This window comes from Danio rerio, chromosome 14 (genome assembly GCF_049306965.1).
Source record: "Danio rerio strain Tuebingen ecotype United States chromosome 14, GRCz12tu, whole genome shotgun sequence".
NCBI classification, from domain to species: Eukaryota; Metazoa; Chordata; class Actinopteri; order Cypriniformes; family Danionidae; genus Danio; species Danio rerio.
In genome coordinates, this window is record NC_133189.1 from 51,002,501 (window position 1) to 51,022,269 (window position 19,769).

General features: G+C 35.7%; 1 protein-coding gene across 2 annotated transcripts; it reads right to left on the reverse strand.

The window, feature by feature from the left end:
* Positions 1–517: 517 nt before the first annotated feature.
* On the reverse strand, positions 518–18,954 carry bbs7 (Bardet-Biedl syndrome 7). 2 transcript variants are annotated; one of them, XR_012389519.1, is made up of 19 exons: positions 18,453–18,954; positions 17,741–17,806; positions 15,689–15,751; positions 13,542–13,717; positions 13,264–13,450; positions 11,700–11,772; positions 11,491–11,607; positions 10,494–10,624; positions 10,299–10,383; positions 9,394–9,496; positions 9,095–9,287; positions 6,142–6,216; positions 5,979–6,044; positions 5,743–5,882; positions 3,723–5,662; positions 3,205–3,439; positions 1,101–1,204; positions 891–1,014; positions 518–701 (listed from the first exon to the last, which is right to left on the reverse strand). XR_012389519.1 is itself a non-coding variant. In NM_001077145.2 (19 exon segments), coding segments are annotated over 19 exon segments (2,148 nt in total). In that variant the 5' UTR covers positions 18,489–18,940; the 3' UTR covers positions 518–567.
* Positions 18,955–19,769: the final 815 nt, after the last annotated feature.

The window sequence follows — 19,769 nt, forward strand, 5'->3', positions numbered from 1 at the left end:
GCCAACTGACCCAGCCGATGCTCGAACCAGCAACCTTCTTGCTGTGAGGGGAACGTGCTACCCACTGAGCCATTGCTGTTTTATTTAATATGCAAGATCAAAAATAAAAATGTATTGGGGTAATTCACCAATTGAAGAACTTTCAATCTATTATAAAAGTAAAGATGTATAAAACTGAACTATTTATTGCGGTTTAAATTTTTATTTTACAACAAATAATCTACTCTAGTCATGAGCATCACACTAAACATTACTTTGACTTTTTAATACAAATCTATTCATAAAGACTTATGTTAAACATCATCATATCACGTCATTTAATGACAGTCCAGTGACAAAAGACACATTATTTTTTATTAGTTTTTATTACTGTGCAAATGCAACTAGACTATGCATGAGTTTTTCTAAAAATAAAAATAGCTGCTTATTTTTAATGTTTATTGCACTGAATAATTTAATTTTAATCTTTATCAAACTAAACATTTTTTTTTGCAAAAATAATTAAAAAAACAACTCCTTTAGTAAAATTGGTTTAATTTAGAAGTCATTCATTTTCACACGATTGCATTAAGCCTCACTAAAAAACTCCATCAATGAATCAAGTTCATAGTTGTTCAAAATAGCAAGTAGCTGTGAAACCTTTGTTTTGACATTCTGTCCTTTAAACTTGAACTTGTCGATGAAAAGATCAGTGATCATACCTGTAAATAAACACACACAAACACAAAACGGGTTATTTATATCTGCATCTCCATATGCCTTGAAAAGTAATACACTTGAACATGGGCTTAAATAATCTTACATTTACGCTTCATGTGAATAATTCTGAATAATTTAAAGCCATAGACTGTAAAATACTGTTTTTTTGAGTTTCATCAGAGTTCACTAACCATACAGCCTTTCTAAGTGAGCAGGTTGTTTCTTATATTCTTCTAAAAGCTGGGCAGATTCATCCAGTATACTGCGATACTCAGGGATCAGAAAATCTGCATTTCCTTCATGCACCTGTAGCTCCTGCAAACACACACACAGACACACACTTGATAGACTTGCTTTTAGCGTTTTCCCCCCTCCTATTGTTCTGTCTTTTTTTATCTTACCTTTAAAGCATCAATAAGCTGAACTTTTTTGGCCAATATCAGCTGATACTCCAGCTTGGGATGAATCATTCGTAGAGTGTGGCTCACTGAGTCTTCATTCACCTCTGAACCCAACATAACAACAAACACAAAAGAAAAACAACTTGTAACTCATAACTGAAGATCCAATTTATTTCAGTTTCAATGCAATTTCGCACTTGTATTGGATGCACATCTGAAGCCCAAAACAAGGCTTTTTCTTTATTGACCACTTTTCACTTTTACCAGGTTTCTACTAAACACAATTGTGCAGTAAAACAAGCAATTAATCCAGCAATTATGTAAACTATATACCCTACCTGACAAAAGTCTTGTCCCCTATCCAAGTTTTAGAAACAACAAGTAATAACTTGACTTCTAGTTGACATTAATGAAGGCAAAGGCCTCTAAATTACACTTATTTTACCAAAATAAAATATGATCATGTCTTGATTTTTAATTATTTCATTAAGGCAGTAAGGTCTGACTTTGCTTGGACAAAAGTCTTATATAGACTTAGTATAAGTCTTATAATCTATAGAATATAAAGTCATGGTGCAGTGGAAAAAGAATAAACATTGTGTCTGACTGCCATGAGCTTGGAGGACTGCATCCACACATCTCTGCAATGACTCAAATCTCTTATTAATAAAGTCATCTGGAGGCAAAGAAAACGTTCTTGCAGGACTCCCAGAGCTCATCAAGATTCTTTGGATTCATCTGCAATGCCTCCTCCTGTCATCTTACCTCAGACATGCTCAATAATGTTCATTTCGGGTGACTGGGCTGGCCAATCCTGGAGCTTCTTGACCTTCTTTGCTTTAAGGAACTTTGATGTGGAGGCTGAAGTATGAGAAGGAGCGCTATCCTGCTGAAGAATTTACCCTCTCCTGTGGTTTGTAATGTAATGGGCAGCACAAATGTCTTGATACCTCAGGCTGTTGATGTTGTCATCCACTCTGCAGATCTCTCGCACACCCTCATACCAAATGTAACCCCAAACCATGATTTTGTCTTCACCAAACTTGACTGATTTCTGTGAAAATCTTGGGTCCATGCGGGTTCCAAATAGGTCTTCTGCAGTATTTGTGATGATTGGGATGCAGCTGAACAGATGATTCATCAGAAAAATCCACCTTCTGCCAATTTTCCATATGATCAACTAGAAGTCAAGTTATTATTTGCTGTCCTTACAACTGAGATTGACGACAAGACTGTGTCAGGTAGTGTATTGGCCAACAGATGTGCTCAGAATATTAATTGATCACCTCCCTGACTAAGGCCCTTCTCCCCTGATCACTCAGCTTAGCTGGCCCGCCAGCTCTAGGCGGTTCATCTTCCACTTATGGATGATAGAGGCACTGTGCTTATTGGAACTTTGAGAGCAGCAGAAATTTTTCTGTAACCTTCCCCAGCCTTGTGCTTCGAGACAATCCTGTCTTGGAGGTCTACAGACAATTCCTTTGTCTTCATGCTTGGTTTGTGCTTTGACATGCACTGTCAGCCCTGGGGCCTTATATAGACAGGTGTATGCCTTTTCAAATCATGTCCAGTCAACTGAATTTAGCACAGGTGAACTCCAATGAAGCTGCTGAAACATCTCAAGAATGATCAGTGGAAACAGAATGTACCTGAGCTCAATTCAGAGCTTCACAGCAAAGGCTGTCAATACTGGTGTACATGTGATTTTTCAATTGCTTATTATTAATAAATTTGCAACAATTTCAAAAACTCTTTTCACATTGTCATTATGGGGTATTGTGTGTAGGATCTTGAGGAAATAAATTAATTTGATCCATTTTGGAATAAATCTGTAATATTAAAAATGTGAAAAAAGTGAAGCGCTATGAATACTTTACGGATGTACTGTATATGGATCACAAGTGCTCAAAATGTGCTGTTTGTTGACAAATTATCTGAGAGGTCCACTAAATATTCATGGCTTTGCAACAAATGGAAACTTGACAGGTCTGTACTGAAGTTTTATGAATGTTTGTCTCTCCGGGTCTCTGCGGAAGTCATTTGGCTGAAACTATGAATAGACCACATACATCAGACATTATACCAGATCAGTTTGGGAACTCACCGTAGGATATATTCAGATTGATTTTTCGCTTAGTGGCCTCTTTGGACAAAACATCCTTCAGTATGGATATTGTAGAAATGTTGTCTGATTTGAAGTTTGCTTCACCTTTACTGGAGTCCGTTCAAAAATGGAAGAAAAGAAAAAAAAAGATTTATTGACCACAACAGTTCTTGTAATAAATGCAAACACATGGAAGGATCACTGTACGACTGTAACTGGCAAAATATATATATTTCTAATTACCAATGACAAAATCATAATAAGTCTAATCATTACTAGCCCTTTAAAACAATCATATTTACTTAATGCCTATGCAATGAACAGCATGTATCATAGTGTACATTCTTAAACCCCAGGTTTATGTCTGTACTTGTATATTTGTGTTATCATTTTCATTGATTAGACAAATGCAACACATGGCCTGTTTACATAAAGCTCTAGTGTTTGCATCTTCATATTACTGCTGACTGCTGTTTATCCTGAATGGACGTTTTTAACCACAAAGCTAAGAATAAAACATGTCTCTTATTCACTCCAATTGACTTATTTTTAAATACCATTTCAACATTTTAAAATAGCATGTGATTTAAGGGCACATCATTGCCTGCTGACTGCTAATTTTCAATATTATTTTAAGAACACATTGTTTAACACAGCACATGTTTCTCATGTGATGTTTACAGCAAAATGTGGTGTTAACATTGCAAAAGCAATAGTATTTCTGATCAGGTTTCATAACCCTGGTAAATGCCACTTTTGTAAACTGAACTTTTCCCTCAGAACTACAAAAATCCTGGGGTTAAAGGGATAGTTCAGCCAAAAAATGAAGATTCTGTCAAAATGTTTTCTCTTCTTCCAAACCAGTAATTTTTTTGTTCTGTTGGACACAATACAAGATGTATTGAAGAATATTGGTAACCACTGACATCCACAGTAGGAAATACAAATACTAAGGAAGTCAATGGTTACCAGCATTCTGTAATATATCTTGCACAGTTGAGAACAAGTCAAGGGTGAATACATTTTCATTTTTGAGTGAACTATCCCTTTAAGGGAAGTGTGAAAAGCCATATGAAAGCCTTCATTAACATATATGTATATGGATATAAATATAGAAACTAGCCTTGTTGCATTTTGGCAATAGTCAAAAATAGATGGTCAAAATGATGAATTTTTGTTTCACACAAAAAAGTGTGATGATCCATAAATATATCTGGTACATTTCCTCCTGTAAATATATTAAAACTTTTTTATTAGAAATAAGCATTGCTTCTTACTTAATTTGTAAACATTTAAAGGCAATTTTCTCAATATTTAGATTTTTTTAAAAACCCTCAGATTCCAGATCTCAAAATAGTTGCATCTTGGTCCTGTGTCCTGTCCTATTAAACCATACATCAATGGAAAGCTTAATTTTCCAGCTTTTCAGTTTATGACAAAATCTCGATTTCCGAAAATCAATAGGGATGTCCAGATAAGGTTTTTTGCCTTCGAGTCCAAGTAATTTGACTTTGAGTATCTACCAATGCCAAAACGCGATCCAACAATTCTATAATACAAAAAAAAAAAAAAAATGAAAACGTGCTTCATAAGCATAAAAAAAATCCAGGGTTCTCTACAAAGGCGAATGGCAGGTCACTCATTGCGATCATTTGTGCTTTATATATCATATATCTTGGCTGTGATGGTTTTCGTGCTGTCACGGTAAATTTTTTTTCTCCTCTTCAAAGTCTCCTGCAGCGTGAGCTGACACATCTTCAGTTGGGTTGCCTGGGTAAACTCGCTGTATTGTGTTGGGTGTTTGTTTTTGATGTGCCTTATCAGGTTTGATGTGTTAAATGTAGCCTTTTACTTTCCACCTCTTGCAATCCCAAGTTCATATATTTCACTGTTTGCAATGTCGTCGTCTCATCATTAACTTTATAATACCCCCAGACCGCAGACATATTCACACTTTGCGCTTGAAGCTGCATCAGTGTTTTACTTTGCCGGCATTTAACCAACAGCTTCTCTGCAATAATGTGATGTAATGCCGCATGTGTTGCTGTTTCTGTGTGAAGTCAAGAAAGAGGTTTAACTCTGTGTGCCACCGCATAACTATAGATGTTAAAAAATAAATCATATATACATATATATTCAAGTCCTGTTTGGGAGGTAACGTCCGATTCTAATCAAGTTTGAAATCGTGTGATTGGGCCTGATTTCCGATAAAGTAATCGCATCTGGACATCCCTAAAAATCAAATCATCTGATCCAGGGTCACATATTTGGATAATAAACTAGCAATCCTCACCAATAAGTGGCTTCAAGCTGTGTGCCCAGGAAAGTGTTCTGAAAGCAGAAGGTGATGTTTTCTCCGGCTGGTGTTTTCTCTGGGACCTCCGGTAGGCAGAACACAACCCAGGAATGAATCTCTGCAAAACTGAACTGTCCTGTCAGTCTCAAGGTGTTCATGGGCCTAGTGATGATGAGAGAATCATGTTTATGTTCATTTTGCAGGACTATTGAAAGGTAACAGGAGTGTGTGTGTAAGCTCACCGCTCCTGCTCGATTGTGTGTGTCCTTTGATGGAGGGAAAGTGGTTTAATCTGGTACTGTCGAACCTGGCAGGTTTTGGGCTGAAGCCTTGGTGTCACATAGGCCTGAAGAGTGCCATACTGACCCTCTATAGACCTCACCTATGAAATAAAATAAAATAAAATAAGGGCAGATGCTTATTATTGTAGTTTTAAACAAATATTACTGTATGTATCTAGACATTAAACAACAGACACCTTCAGCTCCAGCCTTGTGGTGTTTGCTTGGCACCTGTAAGTGGCCAGGAGGAAGTTCCCGTTTGACTGTAAGTTTAGAAGAACAAACATAGCCTGTTTTGCAAATGCACGCGAAGTGATTATTAAGTGATCAACAAGTGGTGAACAGGACTGAAAACATTACCTCTGAATCGCATTCACTGAAACTGACCACTGCTGAGTTCTTATCAACATCCAGCAGGTCAATAGGAACGTCACTCTGGAGAGAACAACAACACATGTAAGGATCATAATGCTGAAATTACAGTCAGGTATTAGACCTCTGTAAAGTTGCCCCCCCACAAAAACATATAATCCCCAAAACTATGCCATTTGTTTGGTTGTCTGAGATTTGGTGGGACGTCACATTCCACCCCATGTTGTTTAAATCTAAATATTTAGGTTATATCTAAACAAGAAAAACAGATACAACTATTGTTTTAATGACAAAAAGCAGCACAAAAAAAACAACTAATACTACTAATACTTTCCTTCTTAGACTTTACAGACCTGAAACTTGCCTATAGCACTTATTCATTGTTGCTCTTAGTTGTGTAAATTGCTTCCTTGTCCTCATTTGTAAGTCGCTTTGGATAAAAGCGTCTGCTAAATGACTAAATGTAAATGTAAAATGTAAATCGAGCACAAATGAATACCAGCTTTGTGCGATTTAGAGAAACTGGGGTGGAAAGTGACATCACGACCCCCGAAATATTTTGGTTATATCAAAACAAGGAAAATAGATACAGGGTTTGTTTTAATGTCACAAATTGAGCACAAACAAACTGCTGATTTGGAGCAATTTAAGCAATATGGGGTGGAAAGTGATGCCACACAGTCAAAAAAATACTGCTTAATATCTCAGAGACGAAACCAGCACAAACGTTCATTTTTGTGGCACAAATCAGCACAAACCTAGCACAAAGGAATGGCATAGTCTTGGGGATAATTTGTTTTTATGGGGTGCCAACTTCACAAAGGTAATTATTAACAGTTTTAGGGAAAAAATGACCGGGAATGAACAAGGATGCATTTTTTAAGACAAATTTATAGGATGCATTTCAAACAAATGCCATACTTTGAGTTTTCATGAAAGAATCCTGACAAGAACGTTCCCAAAAATAATTATAAAGAGGTTTACAGGGTATCCTCAAGTTAATTTCAATACTTTTTTAAGACTTTTCAAAGACCTTCTAAGAATATTTAAAGACCTCATCGCCACCTCAAGCTCTAATCAGTATCAAACCTTTAATAATATTAAAGGTTTATTTTATATATAATATATAATATTTTATATTAATAAAGAGTTGTAGTTAAATAAATCAATGGAGCACAACCGTGCAACAGAACTCGGATAAGCTTGGAAGAAACAAAGCTTGAAGGAATAAATGACATGGTTGTTTTCAGGAACAGGCTTCAGCCACTGTTTAAACTCGTCTTTCTCCAACCAGGAGTACGCAAACTTACAGTTTCCCATACATGGCCCATAGAGCCATCTGTTATGCTCTATGGATTCGCTACATGTGGAGAGCATCACATCACCTTCCCGCATTTGTCGCAAATTTCGTGACATCATCCGGATGGAGAAGTTTGGCTGGACACGCCCCGGCCTGAACCAATCATGGGAACGAGCACACCGTTTTTAATATTAGGAGGAAAATATATATATTTATGCTTTTTGAGTCAAACACTTTAGACAAAAACACACTTGAACAAAACTTAAGACCTTGTAAAAACGTGATTAAGACTTTTTAATACCTTTTAAAGGCCTTGATTTTCTCATAATTGATTTATCAACTTTTGATACTTTTTAAGACCACGCGGACACCCTGTGTTATGAATGTTGACCACTTTATGTACCATAAACAGACTTTCCATGGAGGGAAATCATGGAGGGTTCAGATTTATTTAAAATAAAGTATAGTCCAAAGATGAACAACATAGTTAATAATTAATGAAACTATTTATTTACTGAGTAAATAATGAGAGTATTATTATTGTTGCGTGAACTAAATATTTCAACGCATCATTTTGTTAACAATAAGAAATTTTATTTTTCTTAAAGATTTCTAAAGGATCACGAGACACTGAAAACATTACAATTACATTTAAAAAAATATTTTGAAATAAAAAAAGTGAGCAAATTGAAGGTCTTTGAAGATCTTTTTTTATATTTTTTAGGGGGCGTCACAGTGGCTCGGTGGTTAGTACTGTTGCTTCACAGTAAGAAGGACGCTGGTTTGAGCCCTGTGTGGAGTTTGCATGTTCTTCCCCATGTTGGTGTGGGTTTCCTCAGGGTGCTCCGGTTTCCCCCACAGTCCAAAGAAATGCGCTATAGGTGAATCGGGTAAACAAAATTGGCTGTAGTGTATGTGTGTGTGAATATGAGTGTATATGAGTGTGTACTGGGTTGTGGCTGGAAGGGCATCCGCTGCGTAAAACTGGAATAGTTGCTGGAATGCATAGTATAATATGCTGGAATAGTTGGCGGTTCATTCTGCTGTAGCGACCCCTGATAAATAAGACACTAAGCCAAAGGAAAATAATGAATGAATGAATGAATACTTTCTAAATAAAAAAAAAACAGTGTGCAGATTGTCTTTGAGCTTTTTGATGGATAGTGTCCTGATCTTGCACCTGTTGAATGTGCATTCTTAATTGCAAATTTATTCGCAATATTTTATTTCTGTATTATTAATGAATAACAAATGTAGTATTGTTAAGCAGATATGCACCTGAAACAAATATGTCTTTTAAACAAAGATGTTGGCATCTCCAACAGAAAAAGACCCTCCACATAAAAAGCTACTGGTCAGCCCCATGATTCAGCCTTTTTAAGTTGTAAAACTAATGAAGATAGCGGAAGTCAATGACTTATTTGAATTATCTAGCATGTTTACTGTTCCAAAATATTTTTAATGTTTCCTAAAATAAAATATATTGTGCTCAATGGGGAAAAAAGTTGTTGGTTTTTACCCAGACATTTAAAAGTACATATTTTAAAGCAGTAATCGCAATACCGTGATATTTTTATCCATTTATTTTTATTATGCGGTCAGAATCTTAAACCATCCCATGCTTAAGTGTATTTCTCTCACCTGCAGAAGCAAGTTATCAATGGCGGTCTGCACCTCTAGAGTGAGGCTGTAGCTGGCATCATCCTGGCACAGAGTGAACTTATCATTGATGCTGAAGACTGGCACAGCAGACACAGCAGTGCTGGACTGAGAGCTCTGCTGGTATTTTTCTCTCCCCTGCAACACTTTTAACTGCAACTGCTCCAGCTCAGCCCTAAAGCAATGACAGGCAAATCAGGCCCATCAGGAGGAGTTTTAAAATATATGCCTGATTGGTAAACAGATTATTGCAGAAGTAGAACTAGTTGAATATGCAGTACCTGAGTGCAGCCACCTTCCCCTGGGTCTCCTGGCTCATCTTGATCTCCTCCCCAGGGCCTGCTACCATCTGCTGGGGCTCTGTGGTGAGACCTGACACCCATCCTGGAAACCAGTCACATGACCACATAACAGCTAATGAGCTATCAGCAAGGCCAAGCAGAATATGCTGACAATTTTTACTTTTTCTGTGCAGAATTGTAGATTTATGCAGATTTTTGGGAGTATAGTAAGTAAAAACTTAAAATATGAACTTTAATTTAAGTCTCTCATATAATATGTTTACTAAAAGATCAAAAATATAACTTTTTTTATAATAAATAAACACTTGCATATTAGTCAATAATATTACTGAAATTAAACTGAAATAAACAAATATGTGCACTCATATATATAACTGAATAAATAGACTTAACGATGGGCTAAAGAATCTATAATGTATGATTATATACAGCGCAGAAAATAAGTATTGACCATGTCACCATTTTTCTCAGAAAACATATTTCTAAAGGCGTCATTGATTTCAAATTTCCCCCAGATGTTGGTAACAACCAAATAAATCACTATATACAAAGAAAATAAATCTAATTAGTTTAAAAATTAAATTATGTGTAATAAAATGAAACGATGCAGGAAAAAAAGTATTGAACACATGAAGAAAGGGAGATGTAGAAAGGCAGTGAAAGCCCAGACAGCAGCTGAACTCTCTCAGTAGTTCTTCAGAAACCCTCTGCCCTTCCTCAGTGTGAATGAGTATTAGCTGCTTCAGTCCAACATCCACATTAGCAGGATAATGAAGATGAAACCAGGGTGGACATTTCAACAAGTGAAAGATCCAAAACACAGCCAAGGAAACTCTAGTCATTATCCACATGGTAAAATGCTTTCATGTATAGCCATATCTAACCTGTGTAAGTCGTTGTAAGAACTTCATCATACATTTCCTTTCCAACACAGCCACCTTGAATCGATGTGACACTCTCAGACAAAACCTAGTAAAAATGGAAACTCAATTTTCCCAACTGAAGCGTGACAGAGTTTAATTTGAGACAAAATTATTATTTTTTCTATGCATCTGTTTTCAGTTATTTGTTGCACTCACATTCTCAAAGCGCAGCGTTGGTTCATTTGATCCATCCAAACCGTAAACCTCAACAGTCCCATCGTCCCTTCCTACCAGGATGTCCTTCACACCATCGGCAACAATGTCAAAGGTATCGATACAAAGCACACCTTGAAAAGACCAACACAAGTTGTCATGGTTACAGTTATGGCCCTTTTCCACTGAGTGGTAGAGTACGATACGGTTTGGTACGCTTTTATGGCTGTTTCCACTGTCAAAAAGTACCAAAAAGCAAACCGTACCACTTTTTGGGTACCATTTAAAAAAGGTAACTAGCACAACAAAAGGGTACCAAAAGGTGGAGCTAGACGCGCAGCTAAACACTATTGGTTTCCAGAGATATGAATGACGGAATTACTTTCTAACACAGGCTACATGTGCTGCTGAAGGTTAAAGATAGAGATGAGAGGTTTGCACTGACTGGGCTGTATGTTGCATGTTGTTTTTAAACCCAAATAAGGACTAAATGTATGCTGTGTGCAGCTTTTCTGTAATTTGTAACATATCAGAGACTGTAAGGGGTTATTTGTGTTCATATATGCTGCATTTATTTATTTATTTATTTTATATAATTGCAGACGCTACAGTAGGCTATTTCGCACTGTTATTGATCTGCAGGTATAATCAAATCCTGTTCATAGAAAGGTTAGAAATGAACATTTATACACAAGTATTTATGTGTATAAAGCATCTGTGTTGTGAGAAGTGCTTCTCATATAATATGTGAACGACCCACACAGTTTACTTTGACATTTCCTCGAGCGAGAATGACGTCGACTGAAACTTTCTGGCGTACACCATGCCCACTATTTGTACCCTTTTGGCAGTGGAAACACAAGCCTGATAAAGGTGACCCGTACCGACCCGTACTGTACCACTCAGTGGAAACGGGCCATTTCATTTCTGTTATGTTTAGTTTTTCAATCAAGATTGCCAATAATAGTGTGCTGCAAATAGCTAGTTTTGTCATTCCTACCTCCTTTTTTCTTTTCATTATCCAGTTCCCAGCTAGTAACGGGTCCAGATTTGGCAATTCGCACAAGACCCAGTTTCCCATCCGCTGTCCCATAAAGAACCTCTTCACCACCCTTTCCTGAGGACCAAGAAATGAACTGCATCAAATCCTGAAACTCAACCAAAACACGCTTTCATATTGAACTGTTTGATCAGATTTTTAGCACATACCTCCATCTCTGTCGTGACGTTCCAGAACAGTTGGAGGACCAGGAACCTCTACGTCGTACTGAAGCTCAGAACCCTGAAGAATTAGAGTAGAACATTTTTTACACTTGAAATGGTAAAATCTGTTTTTTTCCTAAAGCTGTGTAAATGAAATCCCGGGTTCTCTGTCATCACGTTTCCCGCAGCTCAAAATTAACATTTAAAGTTTTTTTCTTCCATGTTTTGATTTTGCTGGACTCTGTTGTTAATTATTTGTAATATTTTCCCCCTTACCAGACATTCACATATAATGTTGCAACTTCAGATACCTTTTGAAATGTCTGCAAAAATAAATTACATTTTTTACCCAGAGTAAACAACTAATCAAAGCACTGCAATAAGTGGTTAAGACTACAAAAGACATGCTGGTTCAAAAAATGTCCAAAATCTGCTTCTAAATTGTAACAGTAAGTGTGTACGGTTAAAAAGACAGTAACTAAAGATTACAAGAATCATTTTCAAAATGAAATGCTCCTGATAATTTACTCGCCCTGCTGTAAACCAAGATATTAATTGATTTCTGTCTTCATTTAAGAAGAAATTATGGTTTTTGAGGAAAGCATTTATTTTATTATTTGAGGTTAAAAAGTGTATATTTATTTGAATTTTCTAAGAAAATGGCAGATTGTTTCAAAGAGTTCAAACTGAGAACACAATATGGATAAAAATAATGCATGCTTGCCTCAAAAACCTTCAGTTGTTTTTGAGTGAAGAAATAAAAAAAGAAAAGAACATCATGGATGACAAGCAAGGTTATTTTACTAAACAAAAACTAAAACTATTGGTCAAAAAATACTTTTGTTAACTAAAATGAAATAAAATTTTCATAATAAGTGGAAAACTAAAACTAACTGAAACTAAAGGCATTCCCTGAAAAACTAAAATAATTTTTTTTTTTTTTTTGCAAAAATAATAACACATCAGTCAAGTACGACATTACATGTTTCAACTTTTCTTCATTTGCCAAAAAGTGTAAACTAGGCATGTTTAACTATATTAATGATCTTTAATATGAAGAAGTTTGTCTTACTTAATTTTACTTTCAATTATTGCATTTGTATAATTTAAGTTCAATGTTTGTTCAAACACTTATTTTATTTCTATTATTATAAGGTTTGCAAAGGAGTTAATGTAAGCTGTACACTTTGCTCTGGTCATCACTGGATGTGTTCTGTGAATTCTGCTAAAGCAAAATTACTAAACTAAACAAGACCATTAATGAAACGACCCAAAACTAAACTGAAATTTACAGTAGATTAAAAAATAAACAAGAATAATGCTAAACTATAATAACCTTGATGACAAAGGGGTGAGTAAATTATCAGGAAATTTTCATTTTGGAAGTGAACTAACCCATTAAGTGCAATGTAAAAAAGCTCTAATTAGTTAAATGACTGTGATGCTGTGCTTTACATATTCTGTTATGAATTTCATTGACATCAGTAATATGATGAAAAGGTAATTTTAAAAAGCTCAGAGAAAAAAAATGCAAAAAATATGGACAGGACTGAATGTTGTGTTTGCTGACCTGCAATACCCTAAGCACTCTGTCCTGGCAGGCCAAAATGGGCACAATGCGGCCCACTGTCTCCACGGGTAAACACAGAACATCATTGATCTTGTCTCCGGACAGGTAGTAGTCCTGGTCCTTGCAGTCACAGTAATGGTTATAAATGTAACTGGCACACACAAACAGATCTGCCCCTGAAACATGCCTGTTAGAAAATAAGACAAAACAAGCATTTAATAATCCTAATCGTTAAAATAAAAATAGACAAATTGAGACTAAATGAAGCAGGATCTCACATGGCATTAATGCTCTCTGTTAGGTTAGCCTCAAATGTAAGGAACTGTTTGCCCTTTTTAGTGTATCCCCTCACTTCAGATCCAGAGCTTACGAAGATCTTCTCCTGCGGGGTTCCCAAAGCTCCTCCAAGCTCAAGTCTGGAGATCTTTTGTCCTGGGAGCGATTTGAACACGGGCTGACAAAATAAAAAGTAATATTTTCAATAGGATGCTTTACAAAAACATATTTGTGCACACACTCACTGGCCAATTTATTAGGTACACCTGACCAGCTGCTCGTAACGTACATTGCTAATCAGCCAATCACATGGCAGCAACTCAATGCATTTAGGCATGTAGACATGGTCAAGATGATGTGCTGCAGTTCAAACCGAGCATCAGAATGGGGAAGAAAGGGGGTTTAAGTGATTTTGAATATGGCATGGTTGTTGGTGTCAGACGGAGTGGTCTAAGTTTTTCAGAAACTGCAGATCTACTGGAATTTTCACGCGCAACCATCTCTGGGGATTACAGAGAATGGTCCGAAAAAAAGAAAATATCTAGAGAGCAGCAGTTCTGTGGGCGTAAATGCCTTGTTGATGCCAGAAGTCGGAGAATGGCCAGACTGGTTCCAGCTGATAGAAAGGCAACAGTAACTCAAATAACCACTCGTTACAACCTAGATATGCAGAAGAGCATCCCTGAACACGTCCAACCTTGAGGCAGATGGGCTACAGCAACAGAAGACCACACCAGGTGCCACTTCTGTCAGCAAAGAACAGGAAACTGAGGCTAAAATTCACACAGCCTCAAAAAGATTGTAAAAACATTTTCTAGTCTGATGAGTCTCGATTTCTGCTGCGACATTTGTACGGTAGGGTAAAAATTTGACGTCAACAGCATAAAAGCATGGATCCATCCTGCATTGTATCAACAGTTTAGGCTGGTGGTGGTGGTTTAATGGTGTAGGGATTTTGTGGCACACTTTGGGCCCATTAGTACAGTTGGTATCAACGCCACAGCCTACCCGAGTATCATTGCTGACCATGTCCATCCCTTTATGACCACAGCGTACCCATCTTCTGATGGCTACTTCCAACAGGATAACACACCATGTCATAAAGCGTAAATCATCTCAGACTGGTTTCTTGAACATGACAATGAGTCCACAGTACTCAAATGGCCTTCACAGTCACCAGAACTCAATCCAATAGATTTGGGATGTGGTGAAACGGGTGATTCGCATCATGGATGTGCACCTGACAAATCTGCAACTGCGTGATGCTATCATGTCAATTTGGACCAAAATCTTGAAGGAATATTTCCAGTACCTTATAAATTCTATGCCACAAAGGACTAAGGCAGTTCTGAAGGCAAAAGGGGGTCCAACCTGGTACTAGTAAGGTGAACCTAATAAAGTGGTAGAGTTTAGAGTGCATATAAAATAGATTTGTCAGTACCAAAGCCAAAATAAGTTGGTCAAAAATCACAGTCAAAAAGATTGTACACCCAAAGTAATTTGTAAGGGAAAAATTTAAATACAATGTTAATAAATAGGAAAAATCAAGAGAAATGTAATAAATAGTTTACTTGAAATGTTAGCCTTGTATTTTTAACTCTTATTTTAATGGATGTAACTCTTAAATAAAATGGTTTTGTTTAAATGCACCAAAATACATTGGCTAAATTCACTGAGAAATGAATAAAAATATTCTTTTTTAAAAAAGGAGTGCACTCATTTACACCGAGCACTGTACATTTATTTAAAATATAAAAATATATTTTATAACACTGATGTTGGCAAGAATTTCTTTTAAACTTGAGAAAACAAATTAAAGAACTGTTGTGTATTTAAATACATTTTAAAATATACTTTCCTGTCATACAAATTTATTCTCATTTCCTGTCATACCTGTATTTTTGTCATCATTACTCCGGACTTCAGATTCACATGAATCTTCAGAAATCATTCTAATAATCTGATTTGCAGCTCAAAAAAAGATGTATTAATATCAATGCTGAAAATTGTTTTTTAATTAGGTTTTTCATGATATTTTGGTGAATAAACAGTTTTAAAAAGTATTTCTTGAAATTTTAATATTTTTAAATATGTTAATGCACTAATCTCTTACTGACCAGTGTACATTGGAAACTCTTCTAATACATACCACAGCTTCGCCTTTTTTCATTCCAAAACAGCTCACAACCCCATCATGATCGGCAACCGCCACCTGAATTAGGAAAATCACACACTAGAACCAGCAAATACACCAACAACTTCATTTGTCAAACCAACAGGTTACTTATATACAAATGCTTGTTTGTCTGATTGCACAAGTAACATGATCTGTTGAATGATCTTTCACAAGTGGGATCTAATATCAAACTGCCTTGTTCTGCAAAGTGTCATACACAGTATCATATCAGTATCATATAACAGATTTATGGAATTGATTTTCCATTAGATCCAGAGATATGTTTACTGGGTAATTATACAAATTCTAACCTCGAACATAATCATGCTATTAAGTGTCCTAAAATGTTATTAGCTAAAACATGTATTGCTTTAAAATGGAAAACAGACATCAATGTACCAATTAGACTGTGGATCTTAGAAGTTTGCAACTGTACACCATTGGAGAAGATCACATATTCACTGAGAGGAAAGGGGGAATTATTTAAAAAGATTTGGAATCCATTATGTAAAAATAGTACGACATAATTTGATTTGACAAAATAGTTTTTACCCATTGGTTTATACTAGGGCTGCGCGATTTGAGGAAAATTACTAATTGAGATTACTTATCAGATATTATGATTGCGATTGAATTTTTTTTAGTTAAACTTCAGCTCAATCACACTTCTTATATAGCCGCCTGTGGTCATTTTTTAGGTGCTGGTTGCTGTATTTCCTCATGCTGGCAACAATTCTGCGACAGCTCTTACAAATTACCTGTTTTTGTTAAGTGTCTGTGACTTTGAAACCAAAACATCCCCATATTACCGCTGTGCTTATTTTTAATTGATATTAATTCATCTATTAATGCTTTTGAAGCAGCAAACGCCATCATCCCACTCGTCTGCGCTGTCCTGTCTGTTGCACTATTCTGATTGGCCGATCGAAAGTGTGCTCAATTGGCTAGTAAGACTGTCGCACACAGGGTGGGGGAAATTAAATAATATATATTCATATCGCAGCCTCTTGTGATTAGCTAATCGCATCAATGTTCAATGTTTCAAATCGCAATCTCGATTTGATTTCGATTAATTGCACAGCCCTAGTATATACTGTATTTCCTTCCTTTTTACTTATTTAATTAATTTATTTTTATAAACTGTGTGTATGTTTTACTTTAGTTTGTTTGTTGCTTAGTTTTGATGTTCTGTACTGGTAACTATAGAAAAAGCTAAATAAAATCAGATAATTTAAAAGACATTAAGAAAAAGACTTTATGGTTTATTTAGAATAATTTGATGACATATCAAAAAACTAAAAGTTACAATGCAGTGTGAAAATAATAATAATAGTAAATTTAAATCTAAATACTCTTTAAAAGTTACATCTTAAAAACCACAAACCACATGTGGTTTGATGAAAAACCACAAGAATGATTAAAAACAGCAGTAGGATACACTTTTTCCTCTCTACACGCCAGGCACTTTATTAGAAACACATCTATATTTTTTTTTGTTTATGTTTTCTTCTATTTTCTATAGCTATATTCTTCATTTCTAAAGTTTGAAACATTTTATGTTTGGTCTTATCTTGTAAGGCTCGAACCTCTAATTATATATCTAAAATTGTCTGTGTTTTAACCTCTTATTATACACAATAATTGAGATTCTTATATTTGTCATTGTTGTTGTTTTTTTTAAGTCAGGCGGTTGTATAAGCATTTCACTTAAACATACACTTACTGTGTGTGTGACAAATAAATTGTGAATTTGAAAAAATTATTAGTAGAAACTACACTGACTTTATTATTAATTTACATTCTACTTATTTAACATAACTTTTTTCAAATATAACACATTTTATAATAATCATATAAATCCCGGTTGAGGACAATTACAGTTATTATGAGATCTTAATTTAACATATCTGAGATCATGTGCTTAGTTTTACTTGTTAAATGAGCTGTGGTGAAATTATTTGCCATGAACAGTTGATGCTAAACCTGAAATATTTTACTGTTTTTCCTAAACAAATGCAGAAATACCTTTTGAGTTGATTTTCGCCCTGCACTTGGGAGAAGTTTCATGGTTTTTTGAGATGTCACTCCAACCTGAGAAAACAAAGTTGGCATGACGAGTAACTTAGTATATTAAACTTGCAATTATACCCATAAATTATATTAAAACATCAATATCCACTGTTATTCCACACATGTGGCATTAAATACACATTGTCATGATTGCAACTCACATTAAGGTAAATTTGGTTTTATATTCACACATTCTGAATTTTCTTAATAATTTAATTTCAGAAAAGCATTCTTTGTAAAATCCGAATAGTGTAATCATATTTGCAAAGTACAACAGTCAAATAAATAGTGCCAATGTTCTTTTAAAGTCATACATGTGTATAGAATATATTTAAATGTGTAGAGAATATAACACTATAGGGAGCATGTCACAAGTTGTCAATGAATGAACGTGCAAATATAATACCAACTTTACCTCAATATATGGAAATCACATTAGCAGCCAAAGACTATCAGGGTACAACATTTGTTCAGTCAATTAAAAATTGCTAATGTTGTTTTGAAGTCACTTGCATGCTATTTCTGACCAAATGTTCAAAGCAGCATGGTAAACAATACAGGTACCTTGTCACAAGTTGCCACTGAACGAATGTGTGAATATAAAACTAACTTTACCAGGGTCTCACACCGTACAAATGAAGAGTTGCAATCTGTAATGCAATCTTACCTGTATATAATCAACGTGGTTTAGGTTTAACTCCATTTTTGGATTGTCAGAATAATGTCTCCACAGATTCTATTTAATTAACACAGCTTTTCTGTTTAGCGTCGATCTTTAAAGATGCTCCAGTAACGTTTGCTCTCTGTAAATCATTCCACAATTCAACAAAGTCTGAAACAGAAACATATATGTCGAGCTTTCCTGATAGACAGTGATCCCAGTTAGTCGTCACAACCGACTGGATTATCCTGCGGATTAGCTGGTTAGTGACTGACTCTGTTTCTGATGAAATGGCTAACGTTAGCTGTGTCAGTTTGTTTGCTTTACGAGATGGTTCACACCGCTTTAAAATCTATACCACATATTTACGGGCACTTATCTTAAACGTATGACTCGATTAGCAGACAAAAATAATAATCTGAGAAAACACAACAGCAGGAAAAGTGATTTTGCTCGCAGCTAACAAGCTTCCTCGGCAGCGCCATGTTTATCAGCCACACAAACCACCTCTGGTTACCATGGTGACAGCAAGATCAATGAGATTCGTTCAAGACACTGAAAATATGTTTAAAAATCCTGTAAGTTTGGTAAAATAGTACTAAAATACGTTGTTCATTGTTTATGTTATACATCTGTTTATCTGTTATATTCATTCATTCATTTATTTTCTTTTCGGCTTAGTCCCTTTATTAATCTGCGGTCGCCACAGCGGAATGAACCGCATATACACAGCGGATGCCCTTCCAGCTGCAGCCTAGTTCTGGGAAATATTATATTGTTTTTCTGTTATAATCATTGATCTACTACAACATGCATTTTTGGACCCTGAGACTCAAATGTTTAATACTCAATAGATATTGTAGTGTCAGACTGATTCATGATGTCTGAATCTTGCAAGAGTATCAATATCCATTTTAAACTTGCAAGATGGATGACACAGTGTCTCAGTGGTTAACACTGTCGTCTCACAGCAAGAAGGGCGCTGATTCGAGTCCTGGTTAGTTGCCATTTCTGTGTGGAGTTTGCATGATACACAATTGGTTGAAGTGTATGTGTGTGAATGAGTGTGTATGGATGATTCTTAGTACTGGGTTGCAGCTGGAAGCTCCGCTGTGTAAAGCATATGCTGGAACAGTTGGCAGTTCCTTCTGCTGTGGTGACCCCTGATGAATAAAGGGACTAAGCCGAAGAAAAATGAGTGAATGAATGAACTTGCAGCATACTTTGAACAGACAAATGGATTTTAATTTTAAGGCAAGAAGATTCCAAAACATTTGTAAAATATGTATCAATAAACAATATAAATGTTAAGTAACTTCATAA